This window comes from Enoplosus armatus, chromosome 4 (genome assembly GCF_043641665.1).
Source record: "Enoplosus armatus isolate fEnoArm2 chromosome 4, fEnoArm2.hap1, whole genome shotgun sequence".
NCBI classification, from domain to species: domain Eukaryota; kingdom Metazoa; phylum Chordata; class Actinopteri; order Centrarchiformes; family Enoplosidae; genus Enoplosus; species Enoplosus armatus.
Genome location: NC_092183.1, coordinates 7,621,691 through 7,646,974, shown reverse-complemented (window position 1 = coordinate 7,646,974; position 25,284 = coordinate 7,621,691). Strand labels below are relative to the sequence as shown.

At 41.2% G+C, this 25,284-nt stretch overlaps 1 protein-coding gene across 2 annotated transcripts; it reads right to left on the bottom strand.

The window, feature by feature from the left end:
* Nucleotides 1-7,535: 7,535 nt before the first annotated feature.
* Nucleotides 7,536-24,390, bottom strand: slc20a2 (solute carrier family 20 member 2). Of its 2 annotated transcripts, none has more exons than XM_070904200.1 (10): nucleotides 24,102-24,390; nucleotides 21,425-21,565; nucleotides 20,717-20,802; nucleotides 19,190-19,286; nucleotides 18,852-18,971; nucleotides 17,252-17,485; nucleotides 16,110-16,746; nucleotides 15,677-15,862; nucleotides 12,145-12,229; nucleotides 7,536-7,740 (listed from the first exon to the last, which is right to left on the bottom strand). In XM_070904200.1, the coding sequence occupies exons 1-10, from the start codon at nucleotides 24,388-24,390 to the stop codon at nucleotides 7,576-7,578; spliced, it is 2,040 nt and encodes a 679-aa protein (XP_070760301.1). In that variant the 3' UTR covers nucleotides 7,536-7,575. The 2 variants fall into 2 exon arrangements, with proteins under 2 accessions (XP_070760301.1, XP_070760303.1); XM_070904202.1 differs by having other exon boundaries at nucleotides 16,110-16,769; nucleotides 17,284-17,485.
* Nucleotides 24,391-25,284: the final 894 nt, after the last annotated feature.

The following is a 25,284-nucleotide window of genomic DNA, read 5'->3' as shown; positions in this document are numbered from 1 at the left end:
GAACACTCAGCTGCTTCTTTCGCAGTATGCCAAGAAAACTGGCATAAACTATTACACTTAGATTTATTCAAACATCAGGAAAAAAGTATGAAGGAGTATTTGTTGGTGGATAATGCAAATGATAGAGAGAATCGTCAGGTAAATGGTCAAAATACTAAAAATATATTCTATATATAAGAGCAGTGAAGTCACTGCTTTTTGCAAATATAGTTTAAAATGGAACAATTTGATTGGCTGTATGATAACAAACTATTTATTTTTCTCAAAGGAGAGGACAGACCTTGTGATTTACACAGCAGATATTTAATTTCTTTCTTTAATTTACTTTCAAAACATGTCAATCTTTAGATTAGATTTTCAGTCTTTACAGAGTAGCCTGTGCCAAAAGGCCTCGGACATCTGGATGGATAGATTTTAACGCTTGCTAAAGGAAGTGGTTCAGATTCTCCCTGCATGAGAAAAATCAGTCTTAAGTGGTTGTGAATGTCACTCAAAAACAGAATGGATATAATAATCAATCACTGTACTGCAACTTACACTGAATATTTAATTAAATGTAAACTAGAAAACTGCTGTATTCATTAGTTGGACTGACAACATACGTAGGCTTCTCCCTGTCTTGAAATGTTCTTTAGTTTATGTCTTAAAGTGAGACCGTTTTAAAACTCATTATAAACCTGGAGCTTGGGGTTAAGTGGACATCCAGTCTGATCCCTGATGAGACTTTTAATAGTGTGCAGGAGCCAGACTTAATCACAGCTGAAGGGCTTTCTGTTGTCAATTAAGATAAACACAAGAGCCACAAATGAAGTAATCAAGTTGAACAAATACCTTTCACAAACCATGAATAATGTCAGTGTTCCTGAGACACTGCAAACCCCTGACTGCAGGGAGGTCATGGTTTCCATTTCTTGTCGGTTACTCATTTAACCGACATGAAATGGAAACCATTACCCCATTTAAATGGTGTCACTTGCTGAGTGCCAGCATCAAACCAGCATTTTTCGGCGTTACTGTAGAGACGTCTTAAATTAAACCCAGCACAGCCAGCCACAGTGCTGGGAACTTAAAGCCCAATCAGTGCCAAGTCACTGAATTATTATCTGAGCTCAAAACCCTAAATAACAGCAGCCTGAAAAGATGTGGCAGATTAATTCAGTCTTTAAAGACGTCGGTTGCTGTAGGAAACCAAATGCATGCAAAGTGGGGGGAAGTGAGCAGAGACACAACTGCAACATTAAATGTTTTAGGGCACAACAATATATTACAGATAGTTACAAAACCAGAAATAAAGTTAATAGTAGATGTCTTGAAAACTATACAGGCTATAGAGCCACTAAGAATACATATTTCAATAATAAGAGTGAAAATAAAATTAAAACACAAAACAGCAAGTTATTGTTATTAATTAAGTTCTTGTTAAAGTACGCCTTTAGCTTCATGAGGGAGTATTTCACAGTACGATGAAGAATATGGTCAAGAGAAAATGGTGTTTTAACACAGCAGTCAAACCAGCAAATAAGAGGAGTTGATAATGCCCGGGAATAATCACCAGTCGATAATAATTTTGGGGCAACAAGGTGTTTCTATATTATATATATATATATCCCTGTCCCTAAAACAGTGCAACACCAGGGCACTTCCAAGTATTTATGTTCAAAAGTACCATGTGTGTCGTTCCAAATAAGTTTAATTTCATTTAAAATGAATTATTTAGAACAGGAGTTAATTCTGTCAGTCATCATTACCTATACATGTTTTTTTTCAAACTGTAATTTTGGTTGTTGCTTCTTCAGTCATGAATATTTAATTCTATAGAAAAACATTTTAAACAAAGTTTTCAGGGCCTTCAACATTAAAGAGTATCGCTGCCTTAATATTTGCTATGTAGCCTTTAATTTAATATTTTTCCCCCTAATGGAAGAAGAAAAACACTTCCCAGCTTGCAGTAAGCATCATGTCTTCAACTCACACACATCTTTCCAAAAATAAGACACAACTCAGTGGCATTTAAGTATTCTTTGTAATTTTAATTCCCATAATTTAGTTTAAATGCAGACATTTTTTTCACTAAAATCTTAAATAAACATTACAGTACGATATATGCAAATCAGAAGAGCTTTAAGATTTCGTAGAAGCAGGCTACAGTTTCTTTTGATTTTTTTATTCATTTCTTTTTTTTTTTTGTTGTTTTTTAAACTTTTGAAGGACCGGACAGTTAAATAGCAGTAAACAGTAAAAAGACAACACAGAGCTGTAAAGCCTGCAGGCCAGCCAAGGAGCACATTCTATTACAAAACAGACCAGAAAACTAGAGACAGCACGCCACATCCAGATGAAGGTCTGAACTGATGCCCCTCCACCTCTGGGAGGTGGTGCTAGTTCCATACAAACAGGAGAGGGCGCTATTACACCAGGGCAGGTGGAGCTACACCACCACAGCAGAGTGACAGCAATGTAGTTGCACCCTCACGAGAAACAGCTTGTATTGCACATTCAGGGAGAAAGAAATGGCACATTTCTTTCCACAAAAAGGTTACAAAACAGTTATAATGCAATAGAAGCACAGTAACTCCCTCAATGGCAATCACACCATTCATTGATTTATACTGATCAGCTGAAACTGGTCTAAAATGCTGTCCCTCTCTACGGGGAGGGAAAGTGTCGGACCCCGCCATCTAGTGGCCGCGTTCACATCTGACAAATTCTTTTAAAAAGATCTGTGCTGATTTTACCTACACAATCATTGGGATTATTGGCTCTCAGGGTGCAATGTGAACTAAAAAATGTATCAGCAAACGTTTTAGCTGAGTTGAGTTTTATCTACAATTGATAATATAATTAGACTCATTTAAAGGACAAACTCATTTTGTCAATCAGCCTCTTGTTTCACATAAAAGATTTGTGTTTGTGCTCTGTTGGAAAAAGGTAATGTCACATATTTATCGTGCGCCAATCAGAGTTTAGCATCATTTGATTCAACACGTGGTGACAGTCGTAGGGTTGTTTGCTTAGCTGTGTGCTAAACTTTAATTAATACGACCTAAGGATGTCTTATTTCCTCAACTTTAATTTTAATTGTTTTCTTTTAAGTCATTAATATTTTGTTACACAGATATATCCAAGTTTTCAGGGGCTTTAATATATAAAAAGCTATTTATAAATGCGACTTTAATATCTGCCATGTAGCACTAGTTGGTATCAATTAACATTTGACTTGGGAGAGTTTGAGCCATCACTATCAGATATGTTTATCGCTGCCACCAGTGGACGATTTCCACTTCCCCTCCCCATCTTGAGCAGTGCATCCCTTTTGGCCTATCAGGACTGAGAATGCATGAAAAAAAACAGAAAAATGAGTTACAAGTGTGAGTTACAAAGGAGGGCCTGCAGAGCACGGTGATACAGCACATCTGAAGCTCCGTTCATTTACAAATAAACCTCATGACCCAACATGAGGAAAGGAGATTCAGCATCATTTCATTGTTTAATTACATTAAAAATTAAAAAATCTGATTAAATTAAAGAGCAACAAACGTGCACAAGCTGCAGCCAGACAATATAATTAGTAGTAGTGTCTTTCCTGTTCATATTCTAGGTTAAATGGGTTTCTACTACTGTTCTAGACAGTAACATAACAATTTGTTTTATTATTTAAAACATGACTAAATAAATATTATTTTGCTAGCATTCAACACCAGCAGCGACCATAAGGCTTTAACTGTGCACTCATAGCTAAAGACTCATGGTGGCTGTAGATGTTTCATGCTAACAAAAAAAATCACTGTTTTATCTGCCATGGTGCTCAAATGTTAGTGTGGCACAGCAGTACATGTACATTTACTTTAGAGTATGAATAAAATAAGTATTAGTGTTTTTAGCTTTTCTGAAGACAGAAGAATGAAGAACAGAAGTTAACCTGTAAGTTCAGTTCGCTTGTTGCTCTGTTTAAGATGAAGAAAGGTGCACTTTAATGTGTTTACTATTGTAAATGTTGTGTGCAATGTTTGGGTGACACTTTCCATCAAGTTAGTGAGAGATTCTGTACCCATTCAAGTTTACAGTGACTGCAGCTCAAGAGGCGTCGACTGGTTTACTCCAAGCAATGCTGCTGCAGCCTTGCTTGGTCTGGTATGAGCAGTAGCTTGTGGTGGCTAATGTTGGCAAACTTTAGATTGATACTGGCATTACTTATTGACTCTTCTCTTCTTTGTGCTTCCGTTACAGTATGCTTTGGCACATTTACTATCATCCGTTTGCCACTTGTGGCCACCGGCTGCTGTTCAGCAATTAAAAGTTAGCAGTTACACTGACTCGCTTTAAAAGACGACAGGGACACATCTGATCTTCTACAAGCTGTAAATCTTTCAACAAGACCAGACCTCTTGTGCATCATGAGATTTCTTTTTCCTCCTGGCACCTTTTACTGCTCAAGTGTTGAACCAGAATTTGAACACCAGCTCTGTGCAGCCTCCTGTGTAACACACAGCCTGCTGAAGAGTAAAAGGGTATGAGCTTCAAGAGTGGTTACCTGCCAAAACAAGGAAACAAATGTCCTCACAGTCCAGTTATCAGTTACCAAAGTTTAAGATTTAAGTTTCTCGACTACAGAGATTTTGCTTCGAGATTTCGCCTCCAGTGAGCAGTCGTCCTGGTTTTAGCAAGATGCTGTCCTGCTCTCACAGCTCATGATCAAAGCAGTAGGGAAACAAAATTACAAAGTGTTTTCATCTAAAAATTCAAAAATAAAAATGGTAATTTAAAAATCTGATCTATTGGCAACCGACACATCAATCTACATGTTAGAAGAACACACTGGGCTTAGAGGAAGTGTGGCACATGGCATCAGCGAGGCGAGACACCCTGTGATAAGACCATTTCTCAGTATCACTGTGGTCTTATAACAAATAGTCCCTGTTTTCCAATTTCCCATCAACCCCACAGTGTGTCCTCGAAAGTGTCTGGAAGCTCGCCCAGGTTAAAACTCAGATATGGTAGAAAAATATATAGTCTTGATGAAATTTCTCTAGTCATTCTCTTCATTACTGAATTGCACCCATACATGTACTGTTAACGCTTTGTAGTAGCAGTGTAAAGTGACGGGGATCATGATTAGCACTACTACTACAACAAAAACAAAAACAAAAACAAAACGAGTCATCGCGCGCACGCTTGCTCTCGCTCTCTCTCTCTAGACACTTCAGGTTATTTTATTTTATTTTTTTACTTGCACTTAAAAATTCATGGTTAATAGTTTGTCTTTCATTGGCATCATTAGGCAACTGTTTTTTTTCCAGATACTCTACAATATGGTTACGATGTAAACACCACAGTACTTAATAATTTTACTGTATCTGCACAAAAGTAAAAACACAATGTTACAAGGCAAGTGGCTACTTAAGCATAGATTTGTTCATGAGAAATAAAAATGAAATTAGGAAAACACACCACAAGAACAAAAAGAACTTGCAACACCTGGCATCGAGTTTGTTCAAATAAAAAAAGCTTTAGACTTTGTTCATCTACAGGTCAGGTGACCCTGTTAAAAAGCTGGTGATGATCAGTACTACCCCCCCGATACCATCTCATTCAAACATAATGATCCTAAGACAGAAGTCTTGTGATATTTTTGTGACATGAGCGGCCTTAAAACCCCCCACTGGGCTTGACCCTATGATATATCTACCTAACCTTTAGCACTTAGATTGAAACACAGGAGATCAACAAACTAAATGCTTCTACACTTCAAACAACACCAGCCTTGAGGAGCTACACGTGTGGCTGGGGTTGAATCCCCTTTCTTTCCACCTCTGCATAACTGGCTGAGTTATAATACAACAGTTAGTGTTTGATATGACACATAATCGCAGTCTGACATGACAAGGCTTTAACTTTTTGGAGGCATCTTGAGAGCCACACATCAGATTTGTCACACGACGGATATGAGACGGTGGTTCAGGGCTACCGCAACCCTGGACTAAGACATCTAGTCTGGCCGACGAACAGGGTGGGAGATCTGAAATGACCCCAAAATGGACAGTGTAGAGGTCAATCATTGGCAGGGAGCCGTCAATATGAGGAAATGACTCCAGTAACTGAGCTTCATGTATGAAAACAAAGGCATACGGATGAAGATATGTGAACATCTTATGGGACCTTATTAGTGTGTTGTCTCTGTTCAGTTTTAGTGTTTTGGCTTCTGCTGCACCTAAACCTCATTCTACTTCAGTACCACCCTCGATTATCGCCATCTGAAACCCACCTAAACATTTTCTCAAGGAGGAAACCTTTAACTTTCTGCCAATACTGTTGAATTTACTGATTCGATAAAACCAGAAGAATGGACTATCTCCAGTTTTCTCTGTTGTGAACAAGTTAAATTTAAAATACTCTTTTCCAATCATTATACTTCTGCCAACTTCTGAAAAGCAGCAGCTGTCAAGTGTGTGCGCAGTCTACAACGAGCCTCCGGGATGAAATATACTCTATAATATGACATCATGAAGAGGTGAAGAGCCCCCCCACCCCACCCCTTTACGACATTAAAAACAAAATTATGATCCCCCTCCCCACCCCCGAACTCTTCAAGGACAGTATTTACAGTACAAATTACAGTATAATACATCATTAAAAAATATGAGATCCATCTCTAAAAACATACAGGAGCTCTGGACAAAAAATCAACTCTTTAGCAAATCAGGTTTCTATGGTATCATGTGGAAAATAAAGAAAGCAGAGTGACAGTCCCACCACCCCTCTCTGAGGCGTCCTTTCCATTTGGCCCTAGTTGTACCTGGCTGGCATGTTGAAATGGAGATGATGGATGGGTTGGTTTACCACACGCACATCTTTTCGTCTTTTTTTTTTTTTTTTTTTTTTAACTTTAAAGCAAGCCGCAATACAACAAATCACACTCAATCCAATGTAACAATATGTACAGGTCTTTTTTTTTCTGGCATTTTGGAACAATAATAATAAGCACTTGACCAGCTATGCTACCTGGGGTTTGCAGGCAGAATGATATAGTTTTACTGCAGGCATGTTTATCAGTTTAGGTGTGCAGAATTAATCATTTGATTATTTTTAGTTGTGTGCCGTCTTTTTTTTTTTTAACTCATGATTTTTTTAATGAAGAGACATAAGATGACTGCCGCTGTTTCTCCAACAACCATAACTGTTGTTAAAAGTTATTGGAAACCTCCCGATTATTGTCATATGTACAGCAGATTGAATGGTACGGCAAACACGCTGGTTACACACTTTCTTATGCACCCAAAACGAGAATAAATAAAAACCGATCAGAAACTCAAATGAGTCAAAAAGATCTCTGGACTACGGAGCCAGGCAGCGTATGAACCAACCCTCCTCACATCCACAGTACAACCAAGTCCATCCGAAAACCTCTGCAGCTTCCTCCCTCTCTTCTCCGTCACCCTTGCCCTTTCCCTCTCTTCATCTCCTTTAACTGTACCCCCGACACTCGAGCTATGATTTTTACCCAAGTTTCCCCCTCTCTCTCTCTCTCTCTCTCTGACTCTCTCTTCCTCCTCTGTTCTCCCTCCCAGCCGAGCGCCCTCAGATGTAGGGCAGGATGCCGTAGACAAACAGGGCCATGACGGCGGCGCTAAACAGGCCGGCCACAGGCACCGTGACGAACCACGCCAGGAAGATGTTCCTGAAGAGGCGCCAGTCCACCGCTTTCTGGGAGCGGATCCAACCCACGGCCACGACTGAGCCCACCTGGAGGCCGCAGCCAGGAGGGAAGAAAGAAAACAATCAGCGGCAGCACAGAACAAAATGTTTAAAGTGACAAAGTCAAAGACGCTGTGAAGAGCTGCAGGTTGTTCAGGCTTTTCTTATGGTCTGGTGGAAGTGATACAGTATGTTTGTGGCATTTAACACAATAATAGTAAATGGTGGAGGAAGTACTCTACAGCTGTCAGACAAATGCAGTGGAGTAAAATGTACAATATTTCCCTCTGAAATTAAGTAGAGTAGAAGTATACAGTAGCAGTGATAATAGCTGAGCAGACCAAAAAGGATACGCAGATAAGTGAACAAAAAGTGATAAACAACATTAGCATCCGCACAGAAAAGCCTGTGCACAACCATCAGCTCTTCAAGACCAGCTCGGTCCAAAATGTCTGTTAGTTAGAGCAAGCGATTGTTGAAGTTACTTCTAACTAAATTACATTTTTGGGGGTAGAAGTCTGAAATCAGCAGTTCTGGTGTATTAAAAATCTTTAAATCTAAAAAAAAAACAATAAGAGCACATTTTGAGAGTTTTCTCTGCTAATTATTTATTCTTTCTGCTCATGTCAGACGTCCACCAATGAACTCTTCTCTCACCTTTATTCATGTAATCACATCAGAACAGCGCTGAGTAAGAATCAACTTTGGAGCAGACACCTCAGTGTGTTGGAGTGGCATGTGCAGTGACTGGTTTCAGCTCTGTTTGTGACGCTGCAGGTGGGCAGGGAGTTAAACTGTGCCTGCTCTTATACGGACAGAGAAACATGAGACACCTTCCAACTAAATGTGGAAGGTTGGGTCAACAGAGACCAGCGGTGTTTGTTGTCGATAGGTCGGTTACACTTCTGCTAAAGTTCACAAAAATCAGGGAAGGGGATGTTAGTCAAGTAGGCCAAGTGTCTACTCCTTAGAAGTTACTCAGATTCTCCGTCATTCGGATAATTAGCATTATTCTAAAAGCAGTCCTTCAAAAGGCCGCGTGGAACAATGTCTAACTATATCTTTGTGGTCAGGATGTCTGTTTACAGCTGACTACAGTATTTCAGGCACGCAGCAGCAGCAGCAGCAGCAAAGCCTGAACTCAGTGTGACCTCAGTGTTTGTGCTGCTGACTGCCTTTAGAGCTTTTGAAACAACGAGTCATTGTACATAATCATCCCACAGTGCCCCACACACCAGGGCTGGGCATCGATTCACTTTGATCTGCACATAAGTAAAGAAGCCAAATACATAAAGAACTGAGACCAAACCAAATGGACGCCCATCACTGGTCACACACACTCGCTCTCACAGCCACCGGGGAGATGTTTACAGATGTTGTTGGACACTTTCTGAAACCTTCAGTGTCACTTTTAATAATCCATAAAATGGAGAACAAATGCCTTAAAATGAAAAACTATTACAGGTTCATGAATGTCTTTAAAAATGCTGATTTCGTCCAACATCATCTGTGGATCCCCCCCCGGACACAATCAATAAATTGATCAAATCACCACCACAATTATATACCTCTAACCATCAGTAGATTTAGCATTTTGGCATAGCAGTTGATTATCTGAGGTTTTAGGGAAGAGAGAAGGGTATTTGGAGGTGAGAAGTGAAAATGAAAAATGGCTGGCGATGTTGATGTTTAGACAAATTGATCATCAGCAAGTAAATACCAGTTTTGAGTCTTGTGCAGTTTCCCTTCAGCAGATATTTTTGAACTACTTATCTATGTATAAACACAGATGCAGTTCTTATGCAGTAAAATCTTATTTTTTTAGACTTGTGTCACTGAGATGATTTAATATTTTCAGTAAGATGCATGCGTTACACTTAACTTTCTTGACCAATACAGGCTAACAATTTGAAGGTAAAATATTTTGGGAAGTACACTTATTCGCTTTCTGTCCGTTAAATATAAGGCTACCAGTCAGCAGCTAGTTAGCTTAGCTTAAAAGGGGGAAACAGCCAGCCTGGCTCTGTCCAACAAAATCTGCCGACCAGCACCTCTAAAGCTTGCGAATTAACGTGTTATATCTAGTTTGTTTAATTCATACAAAAGCAGAAATGTAACAATGACAATTCTCCGTTTTATGGGGGTTATGTGCTGCACTATCTCTCAGCTGGGAGCAGTAACTTCCACTGGTTGCGTGGCAACTGCTCAGAGCCAATAAAGAGTCCTGCATATAACCCCCCGTAAAAAGGCAAAGTTGTTTTTATATATCAGTTATGTGCGGATTAAACAAATTAGATACAACATGTTAAAGTGGCTAGCCATTTCCCTTGGTTTCCAGTCTTTGTGCTAAGCTATGCTAACCGGCTCCTGGCTATAGCTTCATATTTAACAGACAGATGAGAAGATTGATACAACCCTCATGCCTAACACTCAAATAGGCGCATTTCCCAAAATGTCTATTCTTTTAAATATCTTTCCTAATGTTGCACCAACACAAGCTTAAGTCTGACCTTTCCATAATCACAATTCTGTCACAAATTAGTCTGACAATACAAAAATGTCACACGTCTAATCTAATTAACAACACAGAATGTGGCTAAAAAATATTTAAAAAATGGAAATTAAAAGAAACCCTGTAAATATCAGATAAAACATCTGAGGATAATGCAGTTCTGTACCTATACTCTCTCTAAATTGAATAAGCTTGCATCAAATTTCATCACATTTTTCAAAAAAACTTGGAGGGTTTTCTGCTGGAGGAAAACTGCACGAGAGGTCAAAACAGCAACTTCAGGAGTTGTGATTGGCTATGGCGATTGACAGCTACAGGTGAAGCGATGAAGTGGAGCTCTGAGAAGGCTCTCTAGGCTTCACGACCAATGACTCCAATACCTTGCAGTGGGTGGAGCTTATTGGGATGCCCACATTTGATGCAACAAGCACTGTTAGCGCACTCATTACTTCAATGCAAAATCCGCTGTGAAGACAGATGAGTGGAGAGACAGAAAGATGGAGAGGGAGAGGTAAAAAAGAGGAAAACAAGTGTGACAAGTGGGGTCAGGGGAGGAGGCTGGTGGTAGGGGTGGGGGTGGGGGGAGTCTGCTTGCAGCCAAGTACAGGAGGGTGCAGGACTCCACACACTAAACCATGCCAGTGCTGAAAGGGCAAAATGGAAAAGTTGGTGGAAATGAAACAGAGGATGAGACAACATGTTGATGGGGAGCGGGCAGGAGAGGGTTGGGGCTGGAGGGGTCCGCTAAGTATTCCAGCCTGGATCCGATGTTCCTGAAAAGAACAGGGGAGAGGGGCTGCACACTGCTGCCCGAGGCTGTCTGCAGCGGGCTGGACATGGCTCGGATCCTTTGCCTTTAAATGCAGTGAAAAGTTTATGACAATTTGGGCCTTTTTTTCATGGTACTGGCAACCATCTCTAAAAGTAATGCTACTGTACTCAAAGTTAATTGCGAAGGCCTGGAAAAATTGTGACACTGAAGTCAGAGGCTCTTCAGCCAAATGAATCCATTAACCCAATTTAAAATCGTGTTTCCTTGACAGACCAGACACTTAATGATAATCACATGCATATTGATAGATTATACGTATGATAGAGAATATTCCATCTTAACTGCAAAGGGCACTGATATTCCATAATAGCATGTTTTTAGGAGAATATAATCATATTAATAACTAATTAAAAGCATAGATTAAATTATGTTTTATTTGAAAAATAAGCACAAGAGGCTATTTTCCGTCCTAAGTAGTGCCGACAGATTTTCACCAACCTCCAGCAGTAAGGCAGGACAGGATGTACGTTGCCTGAGAGGCAAAAACCATGGCAAAAAATCAATCCCTGCTGCTCGTAAAGCCTACTGCTGTGAGCGCACAGTAAAAATTAGAGGCGGCATTAGTGTATCAGCATTTTAACCAGCACCTCGTTTCTCTCCTCTGGATTCTGGCAGCTGGACAGTCAAAGGACACTGTTCAGAGAGATTTTAGTTGGGAAATTCTAAAAAAAATAAGGGACAGAAACTGTATTTTGAAAAGTAACGTGGACATGTTCCTCCCACCTTGTTTAACAACCTGTCTGCTGTTGTTGTTTCTTGCCCAGTCTGACTTTGTTGTAGCAATGTCACCATGTTCCCAGATCTCAGTAATTACTTAAGCTTGCACAACGTTATCATAAATGACAGAAATTATGGCTAAAACGAATAAATAAGACCCAAGTTGTAAGAAAGCGTAATTATTTCTTTCTGCCACAATAATGTGAACTTTGCTGTCTCTGATAAAATACATTCTATAAGGGCATAAGAGATGGACACAGATTGTCTGGCATCATCAAAACATGGAAAACTATTTCCAGCCCGGTGCCCTGGGAGGCAGTGTGAGCTCCCTGTCCCCTGGAAACGCCTGGAGGGGAGTTGAGAGGCCAGCTGGAGGGCCGCTCAGTCATACCTTGCAGTGTGTGGTACTGACAGGGATTCCGATATTGGAAGCCAACACGACTGTGAGTGCAGAAGCCAGTTCAATAGTGAATCCACTGTGGAGGAAGGAGGGGAGGAGAGAGGAGGGGGAGGGGGGCAAAGAGACATCCTTCATTGTAATGGCTGGGATGTGCTGCTGATGGCACGCTCTGACCATATTCCAGAATCCACATTAATCTTAACAGAACATTCAACAGCTCTTTAAAGTATGCTTGACACACACACACAAGGGAAAAAAACATGGTAATCACACTCTTTCTCTCTGAAACACACACTCACACAATAAGGACAGCATTTCTAAGTCCTAAATGTTGGTAGGTAATAGGTAAAAAAAAAAAGAGTAAGGGCATTGTGAGAGTGTGTTTCCCCCCACCCAACACATAAAGTAACTGGCCATTTGCTTGGGATGGAAAACAAGGGATTGAGATAAAGTTATAAATACAGAGGGATAGATAGAGAGAGAGAGAGAGAGAGAGAGAGAGAGAGAGAGAGAGAGAGAGAGAGAGAGAGAGAGAGAGAGAGAGAAATGACGAGAAACTGGATGAATGAATGAATGAAATAAAAAATAGCAGCCAATAAAACTCTCAGCAGCATTGACGTAAGGCTCTGGGGACAGACACAGCGTTGAAATTTAATTGGCCAAAGTGACACAACATGTCACTCCAGCCGCCGCTGTGGCACTCATGAACAACAGGGGCCAATCTCTTTCACAGCAGTGCTCTAATTATTTGACTTGAGACCGTCTTAAACACAAACCCAGCTGTAAATGGGCGCTCATCCTAACTATGTGTGTAGAAATGACTGCAGAGGTGTGGGATGTGCTGGTGGCTGAGGGGTTTGAGACGCCGACCACGCCACTGCAACGCTGGGTTGGGGATCTTTGTTGCATGTCGTCCCCCCATTTCTCTCTCTACGCTCTATTTCCTGTCAAATGTCCTCTGAATGCTCTCTAGCAAAGTCAAAAGAAATGCCCCAAAAGTGTTGCATAGGACTGCGTCCCTCATTAATGCACTCATGTTTCATTTCTAGAGCTGCGATACCTGCTCTTGAATTTCCAACAGGCCTTTTTCACAGCAGACATTTTGACTCGTCATAGCAGGAAAAGCTCAGGTGTCGCTAATAACATTACCGATGGCTCTGTTCTATTCAGGTGTCTCAGTAAGCTGTGACACACAATATCAGGACCCTGAAACTGAAGCAGATAAATGGAATTCAGCCATCATTTTATTATTTACACCTGTGCTTTTCCTACTGTGACATGTCAAAATGTCTTCTGTGAAAAAGGGTAGAAAGAGAATAGGAAGTCTTTCCGAAGACATATCTTGTCATCGTCCAAGTCCGCTACACAAAAGCAACCATTCACTGCACCTCTAACGGCAGCTGTAAACATTTGTGTAGCTGGCCAATATAAGTGTGCCACACAGGATCAGCTCATCACAAAAGAGACAGGATCGCCAAGCTCTGCCAGTGGGACAAACAAGATCTGCAGCATTCAATCTCTGTAGTGGTTCAACAGAAGCCAGACCGATGAAAATTCAGTTTTTACTGCTGTGATGCACTGCAGTGTTCAAGTGTTCACTGTGCCTGCTCAAACATATGCTCTGCCAGTATAGACACAGAACTTCATCTACACACACATACACACTTTCCTGTCCTTGCCCCAAACAAACTTCTTTGTCAGATTGATGCATGGAAACAGACACTGGAGGAAAGAGAGCCTTTAGAACAGAGAACCAGAGCAAATTTGTCTTTGAGTCCTGGCAACAGACTAAGATGGTGATGGAAAGAGGGAGATTAAGAAAGAAAGAAGGCACACAGAGAGCGAGGGGGGACAAAAAAAAAGAGAGGAAGAAGAAGAAAGATGGGAAAATAATGAGATGGAGTGAGCGGGACTTTAGAGAAGAGAGAGAAAGATTTAGAGGTGAGACGCCAGTAAAAAACAAGACAGAAAGATGTGTGAGGAGACGAAAACTGGAAGGAATGAAGAAAAGGATAAAGTGAGGACAAGGAGAAGAAGAGGAGGGTTAACCGCACACACAGAGATTTAGAGGAGAGGGTAAGAAGGAATATGAAAAAAAAAAGAGGAGGACAGAGGGGGAAAAAAAAGTGCAAGAGAAGGAGTCAGGCTGGCGTCCCTCTCTGCGGGTTGGAGAAGAGAGGCCAGGGTTCCCACTGTGGCTTTGCCCCTCCCTCACCCTCCCTGCTCTACTTCTCTTCATCCAGAATGCCAAACAACTTCCTGAAACCCTGTGTGATGTTCCTGCCAGGCAACAGAGTACACACACACACACACATACACACACACACACACACACACATCCACCCACACACACACTCTCTCCCCCTCTCAAATAAATTGCTGGAACAATTAGACCTTAATATGCAAGCATGCACGCACGCATACAGTACATTCACCACACAATGACCTGCAGGCACAGAGCCTGGCTTCTTTAAGCTGACACGACACACACAAACATCCTTGAGGTATGCACGCACGCACACACTTATTACGCTAACATGTGGGAGGACGAGAGGACAGCAAGAGAAAGAGAGATCGATCTCAAGGACAGAGGAGCAGCAGTCAGCGGTTAAGGATGCGTGATGGCCGCTGCTTAGGTTGTGGGATGATGTGAGCCCTTGGGCATTGTGTTGTGGTACAAAAGACTTTTATTTATTTATTAATAATTATATAATAAGTCAAAGGTCAGAAGAAAAAAAGAGAGTGTATCATTCTTACTTCATTCCCTATGAACATCTACCAAAGCAGTAAAGAATTAGTTCCAGCAAAGTTTAAGTTCAAGTAGGAGTTTACTGTCAAAATGTGTAAAGATTTTTAAGAATTTTTTTTTTATTTCAATTCGGTTTGAAAAGACAGAATTCCACTTTTGTACTTATTTAAGTACGTATTCAAATATACAAATCTTTACATTTAAGTAGTGATATCAACTGAGATCAGTCTGCCCTCTTGATGAGAAATATAAATATAACTCACACATATGCCTTTACAGATGTAACCAGCATAGAAAATACAAATAAAACACTGTTCTTGTGTAATAAAAATGTGTTTTGCCTGCAGCGCCAGCTCAGTTTGGGAAGTAGAGAGTGGTTAATCAGTGCATGCTCGAGACAAACACCCTTGATTAGTCAGACCAGTTTACTGTACCTGTGAACAGGCAGCACTTGAGGCAACAGAGCAGGCACTCTAAACGTGATTGCGCTGCCTTAGCTTTTATGCATTTTTACTGTCAGTTGAACTGCAATTACTTTTTCGATAACATTTAACAGCCTTATTAAAGACATTGTGTGCACATAAACACTTACCGAGGAAGCCGTGGCGCCGGATGGGCTTGTGTGTGTCAGCATGTCGAGGCTTTTTGGAGCAAGCATGTTGGAAAGTTCATGTCTACCACAAAAACTGTTTCTTTCTCACCCATTTCCATATATACAGACACAAACACAAAACACACCCTTCCACCCACTCTCCCATGCGGTGGCTTTCTCACCTTGAGGGGGTGATGGGAGTCAGGTCTTTCCCCATGGTCTGGATGACGCGGCGGCCCCAAACCCACAGGCCAGCGCAGATGCCTATGCCACCGTAAAACAGCAGCCAGACGGGAGTGGCAGCGTCCTGCATCACGCCGCCCTGGTCATAGATCATCCACAGCGCCACCAGGGGCCCGATGGCATTACTGCAAAGGTGAGAAAATAGATTAGAACCACAGACGTCTCTTCTTGGATTTAAGCTTAAGACAGAACATCAAGGACAAAATTATTTCTCTAAAGCTTATTTCTCTATTTGTTGTTACAGAGACATTACTTGTATGCAATTTAGTAGAGCAAAAAGCTTCTGAAATAACAAAATATATGATGAGGTACTAGAGGAGTGCATTGAATAAATGGGATGTTGTATGTCCTGTAAGCAGCAGGAGGCAGCACCTGACATCGTTGCCCCCGTGGGCAAAGGAGCCAAAGCAGGCGGTGAGGATCTGCAGGAAGTGGAAAAGCAGGAACACCTCAGGCTTATCCTTCTCCTCGTGATCCTCCTCGGCCAAGTCGTCCAGAGGCACTGGAGCTGGAGCCCCCTCTTCCTCCACCCCCTCCAGTTCTGTGGCCAGCTTCATCTCCACCCCACCCTCCTCTGCCTCGATCTCAGCTTCCGCCACAGCGTTACAGTACGATGAGTAGCTATCGTAGCGTACCCTCTTTTTGGAGTAGGACACGCTGTTGCTCCTGCCGCCTCCTTCTCCTACTAGCTTTTCGCTGTCCTCGCGTGACTCTGTGCGGATGAGCGGCTGGACGGGCATGCCGCATATAGCTGCTGTGTAGCAGGTGTAGCTGTTGTTGCGGCGCAGCAGGCGGTAATTGTTGTCTGCCGGGCCGGCGTTGGAGCCTGAGCGGTCGTTGTCATCCATGCGGCCCAGGTGGATTTTGTGAAGCAGGTCTTTATACAGACCTGAGTCCTTGTGCACTGTGTGGTACACCTGGCCATCGCTGCGAATGTGGCCATCAAAGCTGAAGCTGCCGTTGGAGACGGGTGACTTAAGGCAGCCGTTGGTCATAGAGTGGGTCCGGCCTGAAGGGGAGATGAAGAAGTGGGTGTTGATGCTCAACGTTTACGATATTCAAAACAGCTACCAAGGACTATCCAATAGCAGCACAAGTTTCTTCATACAGAAACTGAGAAGGTTTATCAAAGAGAGAAGAAGACTCTAGAAATCCTGGATTTCTAAATTGGGCACATTAAGCCCACCAGGGATAATGAGGAACAAGACTTGAAGTCATTTCTGAAATGGGGTTGGAAAATCCTATTTTGTACTGGAAATTTGAAACAATCTTATCCAATTTTTACCCATTGATGGGTGGAGAATTAATCATTCAAGAGTTTGGAGTTTTTGGTGCTTTTTTTTTCTTTTTTTTTACTTTTTTGCTAAGCCTTAGTTTTTGTTTCTTCCTGATATCCTGACCTCAGCTGCTCCGAAGATTACACAATGAACACAGTGTCCAGTCATTGTTTTTGTCCCTGGAGAACAGATATAGTGATCTACTGGCACAAATCAAAAATAACATTCCAGTTTTACCATACACTCTGCCGTTCGGTAGGACAGAGCCTCCATTAGCCAGGTTAGCGAGCTCTCCACTGGAGTCGCGGGTGCTCCGTTCACTGCTGCCACCAGTGAGCGGCAGCACGGCCTCATCTGTGCCCTTGGCCCCTGGTAGCTCCTTAAAGACGGGGCTCTCCTCCTCCTCTTCAGGTATCTTGTCTAGGCTCTCATCAGAGATCCTGGACAGAGCCTGCTCCTTCTTTAGACGACCTGGAGGACAGACGGATGGTTTAGTTAAGAAAGTGTCCTGGAAAGACGGGGGCTTGTAGACTAATAATGAGGAGTATACCACAACTGTATTTACATGTCTTACAGGTTTATATTCTAATATGGCTGAGTGATCATTTACAGTATGGCAGTGAAACATGGAAAAATCAAATACTGGTAGAAAAGCCTGAGGTGTTACAGGCAAGTTATCCGGATGATTTCCAAATGGGGCGAGCTGGTGAAATCAGGACAGGAGTTTCACAAGTGAATCAGTAATTTGGCCCATATATCATATTTTTTCCAATATTTTTTTTTCATGCATGTATGTGTTGAAACTGTATTGTTACTCTGCACGAATATCAATAATAATCGATTGGTTTTAGGTCAGAAAAAGAGAAACAACATTCCACAAACACAAGTACAGCCATCAGCTGATCCAAACTAATCCCAGATAGACTTGATGACCCCTACTCCTCAAAACACCCCTCAGTACAAACACACAAACTCAGCCATCGCCTGTTTCATTTTGACAGATGCAGTAATATCCAGATTGGGGCCGATAATATCACCTATAATCCTCACAGGCATTCAGAGGTCCTGACACGTTAAGCAACAGGTCAAGTCGGCCTCACTTGTGTGCAGGGTCGAAAATAATCGTGCTAATTTAAGATTCAATGTGGATATTATGGCTTCAAAAACAGCACTGTTGTGATCACTTTGGACCACAACACATGAAGTCTATAAAACCAGTGAAAATGTTTCAAATCAACCTTGATTTTTATTTTCATTCAGTGCAAAGCATCATCAGGTCTATCCATTTGGAAATGTTACTGGCATCTGAGATCAAAGAGTTTGTAGTTGCAGTCTTTGGATTGTTGCAATAAACAGAAGTTCTTATTTATCATTATGACATTAAGTTGGATTTAACAGACTGGCTGCCTTGTTTATGTCCACCGCTCTCTCAGATATTCCACCTACTGCTCTTTCCACTGTTTTATTTAATGTGTCATGTGTTTTATAGCGTTGCATGCTTTGCTGAAGGCTGATTTTCCCATTAGGGAAACCATTCCTAACCTTGATTTGAAAGCTTTCTACACTGCAGGCTATGATCTTAACCCCTTGCATCTGGCCAAGTAGCTACTCCCCTGAAGTACTACACAGAGTTCACTGGGTTTTTTTGGTGGCTTCAGTGGCTCTGGCAGAGGCCAACGAGAAAAACACATCCGCTGGCATCCCTTGTTTTGGTTTCAGAGCACAGAGTGTGCAAACATGGGCTTGAAGCTCTGTTGTCGGGCCCGGGTCTGAGTGCTGGGCTTTCAGACGGCGTGAGAAAGACTGGAGACACACACACATACAAAGAGATACCTACTTGCTATTTTCCTCCTCATCCAGGGACAGACGAATATCCAGACCAGACCTGCACAGACCAGCGACTCAGCTAAAGTGATGAGAAAGATGGCCCATATCGGTAGCATCTCTAACCCAAGCACTGCAAATAATAAACACACACAAGTATAAGAAAATAACATCTTGCAAGTAGTTTCGACTTATACTCTTGTCACACCTTCTGCAGGAATTTTGAGGAAGCAAATGACATTGGCACTATCGCCCGTTAAGACCAAGTTGATAATTTGATGATACATTGGTGTCAGACTAAATAAACGGAGACAATATCTCTATTAGGAATAACTGCCGCCCAGCACTTACAGGGGGCTCCAGTGTACATGATGGAGAATGTGTTGATCCCAATTGTGGTGGCATAGAAGAGGGGCAGCGCTCGCAGGCCATTCGGGACGGAGTCATCCTGTGTAGCAAACACACACACACACACACACACACACACACACACACACACACACACACACACACACACACACACACACACACACTTACTTTTAGTACAGTTTCTGATCTGATGATAAAAGAGCTAAAACTCATGCTTGAGTGATAAGTCCTTTTTATTGTTTATCAATTTTTAGTTTCATTTCATGGTGATATGATGTGATCACACTGTCATTGTTTAACAAAATGCAGCAAATAATGATTCCAAGCAAATTTGTTAAAATAACTTGATAATGAGACAATAGAAAAGGCATTTTTCACTTTTTTCCCCATGAAATTCATGTAAAAGGGTCCCTGAGGAAGACAACGAGCAGTTGACTTCTCAATATCTATACATCACTCTAAAAAAGCTACTGACGTATAAAAATGCACAATAGGCTGAGATGTACTTAAGTTAGATCTGTCATAACGGTCACTATTTGTTTCAGAGAAAATGATCAGAATTGTGCCAACAACTACTCTCTGATCAGCCTCTCTGCAGTGTCTTTGTATGTGCTTTTGTTGCGATGACGATGCTAAACATACAGTATGTTACATATGCACATTTAAATAAAACCACAACTTCCTATTGAGGTCAGAAGTTCAGCTCAGGCGAATTCAAAGGCGTGGGAATAGTAAAAACAGATGATGAGGTAGATATCAAACAATTCCCTCTTGCGCAATGTGTGGTTTATGAGGAGTTTGATGTGCAATATGACCTGACCTACCCAGGTAAAAGTCTCACAACAACAAAATAAAGCCTCGTCTTTATTGTGCATTTTGTAAAAATAACAAATCTCAAAACAGCACAGATTTAATAGAAAGTTTAATTATTCCGACTCAGCTGATTCGAACAGCCTGCAGAGACAGATGAACTCATCCTGAATTTGACCCGGCTATCCAGTAACTCCGGTCCAAATGACAAATCCTCCTATGACTCATTCATACATAATCCTGCAGTCGTGACCTCAGGATGATCTACAACACTTTTCTCTTCCTGGTCCGCCAGAGATTGCCTGTTACATAACAACAGCTCTGCAGGTGTTGCCAAATCAAATGGATTTTTATCCATGCTGAAGTTCTTCGGACAAGTTTGTGTGTACACGAGTACGTGTGTGTCTAAATTCTAGTATTTAAACTCGTGGAGCTACGGCTCACTCTGACAGTGAGAATGTGACAAGAGACTCAAACTACATAGAAAATAAAATCATAGAAATGATGTACACTGACACCACTGGCAACAATCCACAGTTTTATGACAATGGACAGTCATAAAACATTGTTCATGGTCAGTTTAAGATGTTATTGAACCAGAAATAACGAAAAATAAACCTAGAAATTCAATGAGGAGGGGTTGCGCTTATTTGTGTTTGTGTGTTACTATACTACAACAGTAGAGTAATGTGAGCCCACCTTGGTGAGGATGAAGTGTCTGATGAGCATGAAGAGGAGGCCAGACATGAGTCCAGAGAGTAAGGGGGAGATGAACCACGATGCCACTGGAGAGGAAGGAGAAAATGTCATCAGAAGAGAGCAGCAACACACTTTCTAAAAGACTAAAATCACTCATCGACACAGTATCATCAGGCAGCAATGACTGAGTCTTACAGTCTTTTTGTTCCTGTGACGGCTCATCTTCTGTTCTTCATTTACCTCAATTAGTCATTTTCCTACACTTCCCCGAATGGCTTTCAACTCTTAAGGAACAGGTATGAACATGTTAAATTAAGCTGTGGCTCACACAGCAGGTGAGGGAAGCAATACCCACAGTTTCTTTCTCTAGCTGAGATAAAGTGAGAGTTTATTGTCCTGTGACTGCACTGCATGCCGGTCTATTGAGACACCTAATGGTGGAGAAATCGGTGACTCTGCCCCCCCTAAAATAGATTGCCTGCTGTGTAAAATAGTCGAGGGAGTCATCTTCGCTGACAACAAAATCTGATGATTACTGTTTATGTTTTACAGTGCTAAATAACCTTTCTGAAGGCAAACTGCAGATGTACTGGAAATATCATTTACTTTATATTCTGCCAGTTTTCAATGGGTACACCATGGATATACATATGCAGGCATGAGGATATACAGTAAGCATTGCAAACACACACAGCCCCTAGCCATTACCAATCCTGACAAGCTGCATCCATTGCACGCCCTTGGTGCCAATGGCCACCAAGGAGAAGCCAATGGTCGCGCCAACAATGCAGTGAGTCCCAGAGACTGGCAGTTTGAGGAAGGAGGCGATTAGCTGCCAGACTGCTGACCCTGTGATCAAAAGAGACACACACACACATCGCAGACATTTTTTCCATCAGAAATGTAGTTCTGCAATAAAGCGACATACAAGCTGTAAACTAAATAGCACATAAATTAATTGCATCATTGTGTCATTTTTGTGCTCAAGTAGTGAGATTGCGCTACTGATTGAAGGCTCAAATATTGTTTGAAAATCCAAATTATTGCTTTAGGTTTGTATTGTATTGTTTGTAAAGGTTAGCACAAATAAACCTGTAAGTTTCAAACTGCCGACACATTATCCTCCATCAACACGGACTAGTTTTCAAAACGTTTTTAAATAATACCAGCACACGTAGAGTATAAACAGCAACATAAAAAAGGCCTTAGATCTAAAAGTGCTTTTAACATATGGGGGATTATAGATCTTTGATGAAGGGATATTTTGAGATTCACTGATAGCAAAAATTAAAATGACAAAAATCCCATAGGGTCTCTTAACACAATGTTTTCCCACAGGTACATTTATTGTTGTTATTCTCGGGTGACAGAGTCCATTATTTGAATAATGAAACCTGATTTTTTTTCAAAGTCCTAAACTAGACGTCAACATAAAATATAAACTGTTTTGTGCCGTTTCTGTGAACTCCAGTAAAACATTAAACCTGCTGGACACAATATAGGTATTTTCCTGCTTTAATCAAATCGAGAAGTTAAAACTCATTCTAATTCTGTATAAACAACACACCGTTGAAAAACATTTCCTGTTTGAGATGAAGAAAAAGTGTTTAGTGTTTCCCCACACCTGAATTTTCAGCGACACGGGAATCCCCCGTTGCATAATATCGCTTTATTTATCACCGTTTCCCAGCAGTCACTCTGTCATTAACGTGGCATTGTCTCAACGGGGGCCCCATTGTTTTCTGTTCTGTGCCATTCATTTACTGAGGTAATCTAATGTTGCTGTGTAAAGCTACTGTTGACACTCAACAAGTCCTGCTTGTTCTTCACTGTAAATGAGTTTTAATGTGAGGACAGTAGAAAGCCTTTTTGTGAAGCAACCCGGGAGATGTTTACAACGCTGCAAGGCTGGTTAGCATTACCAAAACTTCACATCATGAAGGTTCATTTTAAGTAGATTACACGTTTTTAGTATTTTGTTAGGAAGTTGTTTTGGAACTTTGCAAGGACAAAACTAATTTCATAACATCTCTCATGAATCCAATAAAGCAAAGTGGTTCGGAAAACAAGCGCAGATGTTCTTCAAATGTACAACTATGAACTTTTACCAATTAGAGTGCAAAAAAACTAGGTGCCTGAAATACATTCAAACTGCAATGTGGCTGCAGCATGGACTCTGATTCTGTACATGGTATCAGGAGTCTCCATTTACATTAACAAATTATTATTAAACATGAATATGAGAAGGAATGGCAGAGCCTGTTCCACAATAACTGAAATACATTATATATTTTCTCTGGATCCAGCTTCTCAAATGTGAGGATTTTCTGCTTTCCAGTTTTGTATCGCTGTAAATAGAATAACTTTGGACTGTTGTTCAGACAAAACAAGCAATAACAAGACGTCACTTTAGGCTGTATGAAGTTGTTACAGTCTTAATATCCATCTATGACCCCCTCATCCTGGTTCTCCCCTAATGTCATGGGAGTTAGGAGTTAGAGGTTGAGGGTCTCTCATCATCCTGTAACTAATTTCCAAAATGTCAACAGCAAATGTTTGTGTACTGCAGTAATCAGGGACGTTTCTCTCGATGTATTCTGCAACTATTGATTATTTCATTTTATTAACAAATTAATCGGTCAATTATTCTTACAGTCCATGGTGACATATAGTCTTATTTTGCTCAACCAACAGTCAAAAAAGACATTTAGTTTACAATGATATAAACCAGAGAAAAGCAGCAAATCCTCATATTGAAGAACCAGTAAACAGCTTATTTTTGACTTACTGACTTAAACATTAATCGATAAGTTATGTTTCTCTTGGCTAATTGTTTCAGATGGAACGTATTCATTCTTCATTAGTGCGACTGACAGTTCTTTCTTGAATGTCATAAAACAAATCATTATTATTATTATTATTATTATTATTATTAATATACCTTTTCCCACCAGTCTGTTTCACTTAATGATGCAGCCAAGAAGCAGCAATAGTTCAGCAGTACTTTGGTCAAAAGTAAGAAATAAGCAGCAACTACATGACTCACTGTATCAGGGCTGCAGCCAACATTTAATTACATTATTGATTCATCTGCCTGTTGGTTTTTTATTAACCCACTAATCGTTTTGTCGATGAAATGTTGTAAAATTGTGAAAAATGGCCTCCATGATTTCAAGGTAGCAACTTCTAAATTCCTTGTTTTGTCCAACTAACAGTCCAGTTCAGTTACCATCATATGATAAAGAAGAGCAACTGTGAATCTGAAGCTGACGACTGAAAAGATGAATCAATTGTCAAAATAGTTGCTGATTAAATTTCTGTTAACTGACTACTCGACTAATCATTTCAGTGCTCTACACTGGATGTAAAATTCAGTCCAACTTACCGACCATGGCGCTGACCTCCCCTGCCATGAGTACGGGCACCGTCTCGTTGTACAGGTTGACATCTATGATGCCCTTCCGAATCGTCTCACCCACTTTGGCCCCCAGCAGCATTGAACCCAGCGTCTCAAAGATAGATGCCAGGATGCAGGCCTGCTTCAATGTGACCACACCGGACCCCACTGCTGTGCCGAAGGAATTGGCCACATCATTGGCGCCAACTGAAAAGGCCAGTATGAAGGCAATGATGAAGCCAACGATGACCATCCACAGATACGGTTCCAGATCCATCTTGATTTGATTTCACCAGAAGAAAAATCCAAGCGGAGAAAAACAAACTAGCTTAAATATTCTAAAAAAAAAAAAAAAATGTAAAAAAGTGCTCTGTGCGTTTTTTAGTGGAGGACTTGGTAAGCCCACTCCTTTTGTTCGTCCCCTGGTGATAAAGAGTTCGAGGGGAGAAGCACAGCCGCTAACTAAGCGTTTGGAGTTCAGTCCAAAGATTGGAGACTAGTGATGGCGGGTGCAGGGAGCATTCCATAGCTTAGAGTGAGACAGCCGGTCTGCACGTTCCTTCACCTGCCAGAGAAACAAGAGAAAAGAGACACAGAAACAGATTAGTGTCATAAACCATGATTACTCTTTTTCAACAGCAGCTACCTTCTGACAACACCTCCCTGTGACGTCCTTTAGAAAACCTAAAACACAGGAGGGGAGGGACCAAGAGAGAGAGGAGGAGAGATTATGAGAGCAGAAGAATGAAGGCAGAAAAAAAAACACAACAACAACCAAAAACTGGATTCAGGATGGATGATGACGACGCAGAACTGGCTTGGATGGAAAGGGGAGAGTGCACTCCAGTAGGGAAAGCTGACGACATCTCAGATAGCCACAATAGGAAATAACAGTCTGCACTTCAAAGAAATCAAATCAGACCGTTCCAGAGGGCCTGCTGACAGCGCTGAGACTATAAAAAGACCACAGTGTCCAGAGTGAGATGTGAGCAATGTTAACGCAGACTATTAACACCTTATCCCCACACAACATGGCAGCTGACTTCCCTTTGCCACAAATCCATGCAGCCTTTGACAGGAATATATAATTTCCATATTAGACCACAGACTATCTCAAATCTCAACTCACTTTCATGTCTGACACAGCGATGCCGAAACTGATATTATGCAA

What these genes read in the sequence shown, in the direction of transcription:
- slc20a2 (XM_070904200.1), bottom strand. Translation starts at nt 24,390, where the DNA reads ATGGATCTGGAACCGTATCTGTGGATGGTCATCGTTGGCTTCATCATT. An exon ending in GATGAGGAGGAAAATAGCAA is followed by an intron (nt 17,486 to 18,851) that starts GTAGGTATCTCT and finishes TCTGTCCTCCAG; the next exon opens with GTCGTCTAAAGAAGGAGCAG. An exon ending in ACTCCCATCACCCCCTCAAG is followed by an intron (nt 12,230 to 15,676) that starts GTGAGAAAGCCA and finishes CTTCCTCCACAG; the next exon opens with TGGATTCACTATTGAACTGG.